Below are 13,708 nucleotides of genomic sequence, written 5' to 3'. Positions count from 1 at the left end.
CGTATGTGCCTCCGCTTTAGCTGCTGACGTCTGATAGCACATCTTGTGTTCAGATGAGTGTCGAACAGGCTAGGGATGTGTTGGATAATCTAGCAGGCATGTTATCAGACACACACAGATGCACTCGTGTAGCGCATCTATTGCGCCCATAAAAAAAGGCAAGCCTGTGATCAGAAGCAGGYCTGCCGCACATACGCACGCTGTGCAGCGTTCAGGGAAGTGCGAGGAAGTGGTACTCGCTGCAGAAGGATCTCGGCATCTGTACCTCAACTGCCTACTTGCCTCGACCCCCCTGCCTCCCCCCGTCTCCCCATAAGCACACAGCTAAAAAGAGAAAATGATTTAATTAAGTAAAACGAGGGATGAATGCTGCTGCTGCTCATTTGCCTCCCTGGATATGTGGTCCCTCCTCAGCTATCATTTGTCATTTTTGTAAGATGGCTTAAGCCAGAGAGTCAAGGCATATCACTTCAGGTCAGCGCTGCGTCTCATGTGCTGCCGTCGTACGTCGTGCCTGATCTCCCCTGCCGATACGGTGACTGCCTGCGTTTGAAATGACTGAGCAGACCTGCTGCGCCTGGACTGGCTCTCTGATTCAGACGGGGTGGGTGGGATTGGGGTGTACATAAGCAGACCTGACTCATAGCAGGTTTTTGCCCCCTTTCTGTGCCTGGAGGGGGCGATTTATCTCCCCTTGCCGCTGTCTCAGATGCAGTAGCCGGAGAGAAACGAGGCCTTCAGAACAGACCATTACACGGTGACAAGCTCGTGAGGCCACTTCCTTCCCAGCTCTGGTTCCTGTAGCTGAGAGCTGGCTGGTGTCTTGAGGCAAGAGGGTTGAAATCCGTTAAGAGCATAGTACAGGAAGGTCCTTAATTTTTATGCTGCGTAATGGAACTCTAAATCCGTGTTGGCATTTGTGCAGTTTTGAAATTCCAGACAGCCTTGACCTCACTTATGTTTTATAGCTTTGAGCTCCAGGCTTTTAAGATTGGTTAGTTATTGCTTTATTTTTTTCTTAATGGCAAAGGGAATTTGAGGGCTTTATCCAGATTCTTCCCCATTATTTTGTGTTCCCCTTGACACTATTTCTTGTTCTGTTCTTCTATAAACTATGCAGTCCTAGTTGGGAGCTGGAAAAGTTTGAGGAAAAAATAATCTGCATACTTTATTTTCCCAAAGTTGAAAAAAAAAAAAGTATTTATATACACACGTGCGCGTGTGCATACACGTATATATGTATGTATAGTGTGTGCCTCTGACCAGTTCTGGCTCTTTTTATTAGATACTGGTAGGGCTGATGAGTTATTTGTATCAAGGCAAAATAGTTCAGTTTTGGTCTTGGTTCTTAAGATGTCCTTTGTGTTAGCAGAGGACTAGCAGCACTGAATGCAAGTGCGATTGTGACAAGTCTTTGCATAACTCAAAGGGGGACGTCTTGATATCTAGAAAGCAGATTGGTTGGGATGTTCTTAGTTTGCTATGCTCTCCTGCTCTCTGAGTTCTCTAGTGTCCAGGGCAAGAGAGGAGGGGACTGTGCATGTTTCCCATGGCTGCTCCAAAGCCAGCAGTCAGCCATTTTTARTTTTGCTGCTAATTCCCCTGCTTATGTTTTGTTCTGTTTATTTACCACAGCAAGCGAAAATGAAATCCCATTCACTGGAACACAGGAGCCAGGAGCAACCCTTGTTACAGCCCAAACAGGTATGGTGCGGCTAGCAGGCTCTGCACCTGGCTTGGTGCTCACCCCTCTATACACAAGRATGCTAGAAAGCTCTGTGGATCCAGGCAGCTCTGTAGGGAGAAATGACAGTCTAGACACCGTTAGGGACGCTCAACTTAGGGGCTTACTTTATGAAGATGGGATGGGGGCTGGAGGGGTTATTTGTGAATGGCCACGCTTGCACGATTTCAAGATAGATTCATGGGTCTGGCCAGTGTCAGAGAGAGTCTCCAAATTACAGAAAATAAAGCTGGAATGGATCTCTAGAGTCATCTAAGTTCAAGGATCCAACAAAGAGAATTTAATATCAWGCTCTAAGTCATGTGCTGAGCTAAGTCTAAGTGAGTGATTGTATGACCCATACCTATGATTGCGTGCAACCTGTGGGTCACGGGAGTTAATTCTCAGGCATCCTGAAGGATCTTTGTAATACTGAAAAGAAACAGTCTGCAGAAATTAAAGAAAAGCTGTTAATCTCTCCCCCCACCCCCAGCCCAGTGGTGGCACCAGCCATCTGTCAGGTTGGAAGCAGGCAGAAACAGGTTTGCTGCTGATCTTTGACTCATTCCTGCGTGTTTCTGATGGGATTTTTCTATAGAGATGTTTCATTTCCTACCCCTTTACCTCTTAAAACTCTTGTTTCAGGACATATTGGGGATTCTCCCAGTGGGGAGCCCACTGACATCCAGCATCTCCTCCAGTATCACCTCCAGTCTGGCTGCAACACCACCAAGCCCTGCTGGCACCAGCAGCATACCAGGCATGAATGCCAATGCCCTTCCTTTCTACCCAACCAGTGACACCGTTGAGTCCGTCATAGGTAACTTTGCCTTTTTACTTACGCTAACAGGGCTTCCTCAGATGTGGATCTCCAGGTATGAGAACTGGAATAGCGTGGATGTCACAGTGAACTCCAGTTTGTCATGTGTTTCAGTGTTGGCAGATTCTTGAAGCCGTAGGCTTGCTTCTTCTGTGACTCTAGCATATCTGACGTTTTCTGTGGGACATTATGGATGAAATTAACCCAGAGGACCAATAAGAAGGCCTGTGTGCCACTTATTCTGAATTCAGAGGGTCAGATGCTCTAAAGAGCCTTAGGTTTAGGTTTGTCAAAGTGACAAAGAGGGTTCAGAGCAGGCAGGAAATCACTGGGATGTTTTCCACAGCGAAACCTTTTATATTGCAAATGACAATTTTATAGTAAGGACTACCACCAGGTAGCTTGCAAGGACTTGCCCTTCACAGGGTATGGGACAGAGGCTGTGAGRAAAAAGGAGAACGGGAGATTCTGGAGAGAAGAATCGCTCCTTTTAGATAGGTACAATTTTTTGGTAACCTGTTTTATGATCTAATGTTTCTGAGGTGAAGTCACTACATTGATTAAAAATAATAATAGCAGTGAGTGGGCCTGTGTGGGATGAAGTTATATTGATCAAGATTAGTGATGAGGCACATTCGAATAGATATAACATTTGCAGGCATTGCATAAGCTTTCTTTACTTTATTTTGCCTTTGGACCTCAGAGCTGATTTTTGCAGTGTTCCCTTCTGCTGGTATTCCTTTCCCGAGYGGCTCTTCAGCAAAGTAGGGGCAAAGCATCAGCCAGATCCAAACATGTCATAGGCCAGTGTTCTCGCGTATTATGGACAGACTCAAAAGAGCGGTTTGGGGAAGATTTGTGGGGACCACTGTTATTTCATCAAATTTTTGTTTATGTGTAACACTTGGGAGCACTTTGAGACAAAACCTTGGAAAGTCAGATCAGGCAAAAGAACCTGAACTGAAAAGCTGCCCATGATGCTTCTGCCAAATCATTTAACAGCAGTGTTGCACAGGATGGAGAGTAGGGCTGTGCAGACTGACAGACAGGGAGCAGAGGCTCCTCTGCATGTAGGCTCTTTGGGCCGTCCTATCTCTTGAAGTTGTTGGTCCTTTATAACATAATTGGTACCTCTGTGTCTGGCAGAGTCTGCCTTGGATGACCTGGACCTGAATGAATTCGGAGTGGCTGCCCTGGAGAAGACATTTGACAGCAGCACAGTGCCCCACACAAGTGGCATCATGATAGGTACATGAAAGCAACAGAGCTTTCTTTATCTTCTGCCAAGCAGTGTTGCCCAGTCACCTAAGCGGAGCCAGCCCAGTAGAGCTCTAAAACCAACCCCCAAAATAAACTTGACATTAAAACAGCAATTATAACAAACTCTGGCAACCACTGAGCATCTTCCAAGTGCAAGCTTGCCCTTGCTGACTAGCAGAGCTGAGTTCTTGCCATTGGGCCCAGGTGTCTTGGGGATGTTTCTTGAGACTGAATGGGACTTGCTTGATATCTTGGGGTTTTTTAGTGTGTAAGTGGAATCTAGAAGGCATCTGATGGCTTTTAAAAGCTGGTCAAAGTATAACAATTTGCATCGTAAGCAGAAAATTCTCCCTAACGGTAACAGGAAACTCGCTGACCTGGTACTGCTATCCATCTGTCAGAGTGTCATCACGGTCTGCTGATTTTGATTCCTATGTTTGTCTCATCTTTAACATGCAGAGGTTAGGCTAAGGCCTCTCTTACCTGTCTCTAGTGACTGTCCAGGGGGAAAACGAAGTGTCTCATAGCTTTTTGGAAGTGGCTGTAGTTTCTGGCTACCCTTGCTCTGTGAGACAGGTTTTGAATGGGAGCTAACATTGGTTGTCTTGGTGGTTGCCAAGGGAACTACTGCTTGAAATTGTATTGCAGTATGAAAGTTGTTCTGTGGAAGGAGCACTAAAGAATATCACTTCCATTTCCCTGCCAAAGATCAGCAACCTCATTAGAGTTTACTGTGTATTTATGCTGATAGCCCAGCTTATGCTGCTATCTATCTGCAATGGCTTAGAGGGAAAAGCAGTGTGGACAATCTGTTCCCTCCAGGTCTGGATGTTAACTGGTAGTCTTCTAAGAAGGGAGATCAAAAGAGAGTGGAGAACAGAGCTGAGATATCCCTCAGCCTGTATGCGGCAGGCAGACTGACCTCTTGTGTAAGGGAAGTGTGATGTCTTTGGAGGTTGGTTTTTGGGTGTGGGTTTTCTTTTTTCCCCCATTTGTTTGTTACTGGAAGATCCAAGCTTTCAAGTATGTCTAAAGCTAGTCGCTGTTTTTTGGTAGTTAAGGTTGTGACCTGACCCGGCATGGTAGTCTCTTTCACTATGGGTTATTTGGAGGTATTATAGGCAGAGGAGGATGTTTTGGAAGTGAAATTTGCATCACAAAGCCATTCACAAAATATCAAATTCGTCGTCTCTAGACAGCTAGGGACTGAACTGTGCTCGGAAAACCTTTCATGGCTTTGGCCAATAAACAAGTAGGCCATTGAATACTGGAGGGTCTTTTCACTGGTGCCTAATGGGATGGCAGCTTCAGTGCTGCTTCTCAAGGCTGAAAGGGGGATGAAACATAAAGAGAAGCGGAAGGAATCCCCAGGGCTTAGGGAGGAGAGAGGGAAGCTAACACCTCCTGCTCTGAACTCCTGTGCTGTGCTCTGGCCCATACCTCATGGTCATACATAGCCATCCTCTCTGTGTGTTCTTTGTCCAGGTGGGAGTTTGCTGCAAAGTTCTGCTCCTGTAAATATCCCCGGGTCCCTTGGAAGCTCTGCCTCCTTTCACTCTGCCTCTCCTTCTCCACCGGTCAGCCTCTCATCGCATTTCCTCCATCAGCCCCAGGGACACTTAAGCCAATCAGAAAACACGTTCCTGGGGACATCAGCTTCTCATGGATCATTAGGTAAATGCACAGTGTGTGTGTCCCATGTACATGCCTGTCTGTGCCATGTAAGTATTTTCTTTTAAGTTAGTTTTAATTTTAATGTATTGTTTCACTGCTGCCATTTATATCTCTTTTTCCTGTGAGAACAGCAACAGTAGTAGCAGCTGCTTTACCAAGAATCAGCTAGCTCCCTGTGAGCAAGGGAGCAAATCCCTCTGCTCTCTATCCTTCTAGACTGAGGAAAAAGTGACAGGTCATGACTTGCTCTGATAATGACCTTTAGGGAAAAGAGCTCAGCCCTTTTCTGCCACCAGTGATGTACTGTGATTTCACTTTACTTGATACTCAGTGTTGGGTCCTCAGCTTGGCTTAGTTGAGGTGGGGACTGCAGTGTGCCCTTGGGAATGCTGGTAGGGTAGATTGGCTTCTGGGAGCTTGAGAGCAGACTTAGATCATAGTATTTTTTTTCCTGGTTGGTGCCCTGCACAGATCGTTTTGCAGTGTGGACTCAGCAAAAGGTTACAGTGCTCCAGCTACATCCCTTTTACCCCTTTCTTTCCTATTTGAGGGACTGTTTCCTCTACAAGGGACTGTGAAGCGCAGGGAAACTGGTATGGAGCCTTCCTCAGTACAAACGAGGCAGAACTGGGAGCTGAGGAACCAGATCTGTTTTATTATCAAGATGCAGGGTTACCTTGAGAAATAAAATTGTTTGGGCTCAAGGCTATAGTAATACTTGCTCTGCTGATTTCTGTATTAGTGACAGTAAATATTAGCTCTTTCTGTCTTTACTAGAAGTAAATGCTGCTTCAAATTTTAGGTATGCTTTAATCTGTAATGTACAGCTTAACACAATAAAATGATTACATGCTTCTGTAACCTATTGTTCCATGCACTTATCTGTGTAATTATATCCCTTGTTTGCACAGGACAAAACCATGCTTCCATGCTTTGCAATTGCTATTTGGCTTTAACAGCTTTTACAATCACAGTAATAAGAGACGAGACATCAGAAGACATCTCTGCTATTAATTAGTGTTGAGGCTGGCTGTTCATCCCAGTTTCAGTAAGAAAAGGAAAACTTCTTAAAAAGTCTTGTTTTAATTTCAGAAGAAGCAAGTTGTTTAGCAGTTTACTACTCTTGGCCTCAATGAGAGGCCATTTGCCTCAGGGCTTACTTACAGACAGTCAGTTTGGCTTCTGTAAGATGAGTTTCTAACCACATTAGGCTAATTTGATTTATCAAATGCAACTGGATTTAGGAATGTCTGCACCCAGTGGTTAACAACTCTTTAGATGAAAATAACTCCTCCTTTAAACTGGTGTGTATCTGTGGGCAGTTGAGTCTGGATCACTCTGTAGCTCTGTCTGGATATGAGCTTTTCCTGTCAGTTGTCCCTCAAGTACAGACTGCGTATGCTTATTTTGAGTAAATGTATGTTTTCTTATTAAAAGAGCACATGCCTTGGATTCTGTGGAAAAAATAGGCAGTTTTGTTTACAACAGGTTTTCGGCTACTTTGTCTCCTAAGCCTTGTACTTGATCCTGAGGAGGGAAATGATTTGAACGCACTGAAATGGGGAAGTGACTGGTTAGTCTTCCTCCAGCCCCAGTCACTAGCTTTATGCTGGGACTCAACAGGGAATGAAGCTGGTATATATACACCACTGCCTCCAATTCTTTACAAACACGGTTTTCCAGTTAGTTCTGTGTTTTTTTGCATATGCAAACAGCAGTGATGCTGGAGCATTTTAGTCTGGCTATTTGGGAAGAGAGACTCAAAAAGGACCAAGCTGAAGACACAAAAGCAGAAGTGATGTAAAGGCCCCAAACAAGCGTAATGTGAGAGGAAACCCTACCTGAGTTGGCTATGTGAGCCAAAAACCACTCTGTTCACCAACACTAATGTCTCTGCTGCACAGAAGAGTGAGAAGGTATTAAGCAGTTCAAAGACCTTCTCATATGAGAAGGGGAATTTGAGTTGTTAGTCAAATCAGCTGTAACATAGATGCTTCTAAAACCAACCTGGTTCAAAAGTTGCCTCTGCTGAGTTTCTCAGTCCCTCTCTGAATTATAAAAGAGGAGGCTTAAAGGTGTGAAACTTCCCCTATGAAGTCTCCCTGTAACGGACTCCTGGGTCCTGGGAATGAAAGTGATTCTTGAGATAGTTTTCTTTTTCTGAAATACACACTTTGAATCCTGGACTTCACAGGGGTAGGGAGGAAATGGGGAAATTGCCAGCACCTTTGACATAACCCTCTCTATTTCCCTGTGAAACAGGTTTAAATGGGATGAACAGCAGCATATGGGAACACTTTGCTTCGGGGAGTTTTTCGCCCAGTACCTCACCTGCATTTCTGTCAGGTCCAGGTGCTGCGGAGCTGGCACGGCTACGACAAGAACTGGATGAAGCCAACAGCACAATAAAGCAGTGGGAAGAGTCTTGGAAACAAGCCAAACAGGTACCTGGGCAAGAGGGATTGGGGAGAGTAAAGTAATGGGAGGGTGTCAGCCTTTTAAACAGGAGGCTTTGCAGATGTTGAGATGATGTGAAGGGCTATAGGTTTTATAAACAGATTCTCTTAAGCGTTCTTGTTCACTCCTACCCTTGGGAAGGAAAGAGTGAATCAATGTGCCTGACGTTCAGATGCTGGAAGTGTAAGGCTAGGTGTCATAATGGCTGCGCTGAAGTGTTTGAGAGTCTCTTAGACCTGGTGATTGACTTAAATCTATGACAGTTTACCAGTATGCAAAGTTCATTCCCTTAACTGAGTGAGCCAAATATGTAGAACTGCAATTCCACTTGGATAGGTTATCCAGAACGAGCAGTGTTTTGAAGAAAAGGTTTCAAGGCTGTTTCAGAATTCAGGGACAGGGCAGATAGGACAGAATACATTCCTGCTAAGGAGTGTATGGAAATGCATATTTTTGCCTAGGATATTCTCTTTGATGCTGACCAAGTTTTCAAACTGATTCTTATTTTACCCTCTTTGCTGAAACTTGCAGGCCTGTGATGCTTGGAAAAAGGAGGCAGAGGAAGCAAATGATCGCGCCAACACAGCTAACATGGAATGTGAACTGGCCCGGGAGCAGAGGGAAGCCTTGGAGCTGCAAGTGAAGAAACTGCAGGAGGAGCTGGAGAGGATCCACGCAGGCCAGGACCCTCAGTTTCTGCGCTCTTTCTCTGACCTGGAAACTCTCTCGCTCTCTTCACTTTATACACTTCAGAAACAGCTGCGGGCAAACTTGGAGAAAGTTGATAAGGTGAGTGCCAGGGATCACAGGGTAGGGCCTTGTTGCCTCTGCTCCCACAGATAGCAGACCTCCTTTTTATATGTATTTTATATTTGTATTATATATATGTATATATAAAAATGTGTGTGTGCACACATGCACGGGTGTGTGTGTGCTTGTGTGTGTGTGTGTATGTCTGTATAAACAAAATGGGCAGACAGCTGCAAGTCCTTCCCCTGCTGCCTCTTCCCCGTTCCCCGAACTCTGTAGTACAGGATGGGAGCCCTTTTGCTTTGTGACTTTGCTTATGTTTTGCCCTGTCCCCCTCTCTTGCAGGCGGTATTTCAGATGCAATCAATGAAATGCCTTAAGTGTCAGGAAGAGAACCGGGTGGTGTTACCGTGCCAACATGCTGTGCTGTGTGAAACATGCGCCGAGGAGGGCGAGTGCCCCATCTGCCATCCCAACAGGCCCCATTCTCTCCAGTCGTGACCTTCCAAGGACACTTGGTCTAATCATATCGTATAGAACTTTTTAACTTTATACATACGTACATATATATGTATGTGTATATATATATATGTATATATGAGTGTGTGTATGTGCATGTTTGTGTATGTATATATGCGCACACACACACGCACATACACACATAAAACAAATTAGTTGCAGAGCACTTTTTAATATTTTACAACCCGCATCTAAACTGCCCCTCACCCATGCCCCACTAATTCTAACTCTTGAGGAACTTTGAGAGCTGTTTTTAATACAGATCAAAGGGCCGTTTGCAAAGAGTCTGTTTCTCCTCTTTTCTATTTAGGTGATAACAAATTTTTGACTATTTCCAGAAGGATTTTGAGTGGGCAAGAGGGGCTTCCATGTGCTTTCCAGAGGAAGAGTTGAGATCACAGGGAGGAATGAGGTGGATTGAAATGACTCGTTCATGTCTTCAGTCTCCTTGCTCTTTCACTGACCCAGCTTGGTTAAAGCTGTCCTCTCTGATGGAAGCCCCACTGGGTCCCTGCCTGGTGGGGCTCACATTGCCAATCTCTGAATGTGCAGGGACTTTGTCTGTCATTTAAACAGCAAAGTTCACTTTTTAAAAGTTTTGTTTTCTTTTTACACACACTTTGTATATTTGTATGAAAACAAGAAAAAGGAAAAAATATATTGGACCTAGAGCAAACCAGGCCCAACAATTCAATGACAGGTGTTCATTGCTGATAAAGCTGGGCTGTTCCAGGTTTGAGCAGCCTTAGAAGTAGTGCCCTTGTGTCAACTAAAGCCCTTTATGAAAGGAATCTGGATGCACAGGTTCGTTCTCTCCAGCGCCCCCATATCTGGTGGCTGTCTGGAGACTTTTTACTGCTTCAGACCAGATTACAGTTTTCTTTTAGCCACAGGGGCCTGTTTCATAGTCGATGCTTAAACACATGAAACAGTTCCAGGGAGTGTGAGGACGCTTTAGTTGAACAGAGTTGATGTTGACACCTCAAGGATGGCTTGTGGACTACAGGGTCCAGAAGCCCTCATGCTAGTGAGAGTGTATGCCAGCGGTGACAGAGAAACACCCAGCTTGGAACAAACTGCTGATAAATCTATTCTTGCTTGGAACTGGAGGAGAGTGTAAATTCCTTGCCTTGTAATGCTCCTCTGTGGAGATGCTTCTTCCTGACCTCAGCTGCTAATGACTTTGACATAAAACATATTAACACTTTTGACCTAGAAACACAGCCACTTTTCTTATGTATATACATAAGYGTTACTGATGGAGAAATCTTAAAGCTAGTTAGTCCAATCATGTGCTGTGGCAGTGTTTCATGTGTTACTTGGCTCCTGAGAAAAGAGAACTAGAAAGGACGAGGACTTTAATTTCAAATACTCATTAAAAATCTGTAACTCATCAGCCTCACCAGCCGGTCTGTCCAGGTGCTGGTGAGTTGGTAGTAGTCTGGCTCTCTGTTGTAGAGGACTAGACACTCAACTCCAGTGCTGTCTGCTGACAGGGATGCCAAACTCATCACAGCAGAGAGGAAGGAAGTGGCTCCAAGCAGAAGAAACGGGCTTCCTTCTCCACAGTGCAAGAGAAATGTTGCAGGGTCCTCCAGCCCTCTGTCTTCTGTTTCTTTCTATGCCTGACTCCTTTCCTGAGCATGGGGCTTTCCACCACCCCTGTGCAGCTCCTACTGCTATCTCTGACCTGCTGAGTGTGTTCTGGGCCTCTGTCCACAAGCACCCCCTTCAAAGGAGCTCAGGGACTCTCTCCTCACTAGGATCCTCTTCTTACTTGTCTACAATGAATTTCCTACCTTAGATCTTTTCAGAAAGGCAAAGAAGGAGGGAATCCCTCAGACTAGTCCTGTACCAACCACACCTTGTCCAGTGCAGTTCCTCTCCAGGGAAAAGAAACGCCACCAGCTTAGACCTGTCTAGTACCTGAGCTTTCCTGTGACTTTCTTCACCAGCGTGTCCATTGGCTTTTTACATCAGGTGGATTGCAGTAACCTGCTGGGATCTCAACCAAAGGGCCACTCAAGTGACTAAATATTATTTTGCACGGGATGCTGCCTGTGCTACCCTTCCCTGACCTGGAAAAGCACTGGAACCTCCAGCCGCCCACTGTTGTTGTAGGAACAATTGAACTGTTACCAGAGTCTTTCAGAAAGCTTCATATTTAATGCAAAGACATAATTAGATTTGCTTCCATAATTCTACCCTTCCTTTGCATGGAAGGGGTTATATGCATTCCCAGATGATCTCTTAAGTGCAGCTCTGTGTAGTTCTTTTTTATGTTTTTCCCATTAACTTGTTTTGGGTTTTTTTGGTAAAAATGCTTTTTTTCCATGTGTATTTTATTGTAACTAGCATCAGTTTTTCTAATTTTTTTTATGGAGAGACACTGTTGGGTGATTATTGTGGCTATGTTGTTTGGTTATAGCCTTTGAATGTCTGTGCCATGGGGCAGCACATCTGCCTTGGTCTGATCTTAAGGAAAGACCTTTTGTTAAAATATGTGAACATTTCTTTTTTAGAAACAAAACAAGGAAGAAAAAAAAAAGAAAAAAGGAGAGAGGAGTAAAAAACCCGATGAAGATAAAATTTACTAAAACATTTTTGTAACTAACTTAAATCATAGGAAATAAACTTTTGAATCAGGTCTATAATATTTATAAGAACCGGAGCTCATCAGCCTGTTTGGCTATTGGTTTGTAACACTTTTTTTTTTTTTTTTTTTTGTTAGCTTTGTGGTTTATCTGCTCTCCTGCCTCTCTGGGGGGTGGCTCATGATGATGCTGTCTTTAGACACCCCTTTTTTTGCCAGAACTGTCTAGCACCTGGCTGCAGGTTTCCATCCGATTCCCTTGGGCGTTCTTCACCTTGTCCCTCCTTCTCCAAGGATGAAACTTGTCCACTGATCTGTCACTGTCTCAATGTGACTTTCAAGAGTGATGCAGCTCTATCGGGTCATAAGGGGGAACAAATATTATTCCCCAGTTTCCATGGGGGCATATTGCTTAGCCAGGGAGGTGCAAGGAAAATTCCAGGCTGGAGAAAGCTTGTTTTTTTTTTTTCCCTTTTGTGTAAAACACAGTTTCTCTCTTTTAAAGCTTCTACTGAAGGACCAAAGAATTCAAAGCTTCCCTCATTGTGGCCCTTAAATTTTAACTCCCCTTTGCCCCACCACACTCCTGGCAGAACAGTCCCAAGGAATCCGCACTAGCCCTGGGCTGGCGCATCCCCTTCCCTTGCCTCCATCCCAGGGTAGCCCAGCGCTCTCCTTGCACAAACACGCAGACTCTTTCTCTCTTTCCTTTGGTTCTTTAAGAAACACTTCTTTAATTTAGGTTTCTATGAATTTTTGTTTGCTGCTTAAAAAAAAAGTATCTGAAATGTGAATTTTTTTCTTAGGCATCAGGTGGAAAGGAGAACTTGATCTTTGCATCTTTTGTGAATCTTTTGGGGGCCACTTACATGACACAATTTCTTACGCGAGTGAGATGAGAGCCAGGGGAAAAGAAAATTTCTGGCCACCTCCAGCAGTTGTTACTGCCTGCCTCGGGCAGGAAGGATGAACAGTAATCGCAGCGCTGCTTCCGAGGCTTAGGAGTCTGGTCAGCTTGTGTGTGGTGTGAGAAGGGTCTTGTTAAAATAAATCTGGTGCTAATATGTGCATCCCCTCTAACGTACTGTCGAGCTTCCTTCTGAAGCAGGAAACTCCCTTTTACAGGACATGAAGTAATACACCAGAACTAAGGGGACTGTTTTGGCCGAGTCGCGCTTCAGAACTAAGTTTTGCTTCACAAGACGTTTGAGCGAACCCGGGGTGTCTGGGTTCCGTCCGTTCCTGCCCTCTTGCGTAGACTCCCACCTTGATAACGATATTTTCCTCCYCACATTTTTGGGAGCTTTGGAAGTGTTGACCTCTATGACTAATTGTGCAGCTTGGAGGTTCCTGAGCTGCGATTTGGGAGAAGGGAGTCTTAATTGCGTTGTGAAACCACAGTATTCTTAAAGGTCAATAAACTCGTACTTTATTATGGAAAAACAAAATACACAAGCAGGTGGCTTAAGACAATGATATCCTAGGTAGCTAGATATCGAAGGGCAAGGATATAGCTGTAGAAAATAGCCAGGAAAGAATTTGGGTATGTTTGGCATTTGCATCGCCTTGGGATACCAGGATCACTTTTAGATCGTCTCCGGACTTAGGTGCCGTAGCCAAATGCCAGCTGCGGCAGAGAAGCACGTGGCACAGGAGGGACCAGGGGAAAGTCTGAGCTGAAGCACGACGCTTCCCTTGAACGAGCCCCACCGAAGGGGCTCGCTGCAGCCGTTCCCGTATCAAGGGGTTTTATACTTCCGTACATCTCTGAAGCTGAACCTGAGCCACGAGCAAGGCTTGTACGGCTGAGACAATGACGAGATTTCCTTACCGTGTGAGGAAGCCTTGACTGCTGAGTGGACTCAGCAACTCGTTGCTGTTCCACCAGCCTCCCTATCTCCTTTTTCTCCTC

The 13,708-nt window shown here is 44.9% G+C and overlaps 1 protein-coding gene across 4 annotated transcripts in view; it reads left to right on the top strand.

Moving 5' to 3' along the window:
• UNK (unkempt family zinc finger) overlaps positions 1 to 9,282 on the top strand; it is a 41,191-nt gene extending 31,909 nt beyond the window's left edge. For 2 of the 4 annotated variants that reach the window (XM_026090378.1, XM_026090377.1), the window contains 7 exons: positions 1,636 to 1,704; positions 2,369 to 2,543; positions 3,690 to 3,791; positions 5,289 to 5,477; positions 7,740 to 7,921; positions 8,466 to 8,723; positions 9,030 to 9,282. In XM_026090378.1, the coding sequence (XP_025946163.1) occupies positions 1,636 to 1,704; positions 2,369 to 2,543; positions 3,690 to 3,791; positions 5,289 to 5,477; positions 7,740 to 7,921; positions 8,466 to 8,723; positions 9,030 to 9,185 (1,131 nt within the window). In that variant the 3' untranslated portion in view covers positions 9,186 to 9,282. The remainder of the gene's footprint in view (positions 1 to 1,635; positions 1,705 to 2,368; positions 2,544 to 3,689; positions 3,792 to 5,288; positions 5,478 to 7,739; positions 7,922 to 8,465; positions 8,724 to 9,029) is intronic. The other 2 variants (XM_026090379.1, XM_026090380.1) reach the window with 2 other exon arrangements.
• The last annotated feature ends 4,426 nt before the right edge of the window (positions 9,283 to 13,708 follow it).

The sequence above is a fragment of the Apteryx rowi genome, unplaced genomic scaffold (genome assembly GCF_003343035.1).
Source record: "Apteryx rowi isolate R43461 unplaced genomic scaffold, aptRow1 scaffold_86, whole genome shotgun sequence".
Classification (NCBI taxonomy): domain Eukaryota; kingdom Metazoa; phylum Chordata; class Aves; order Apterygiformes; family Apterygidae; genus Apteryx; species Apteryx rowi.
Note: the sequence above shows the minus strand (reverse complement) of the source record. Positions and strands in the feature narration are given on the sequence as shown.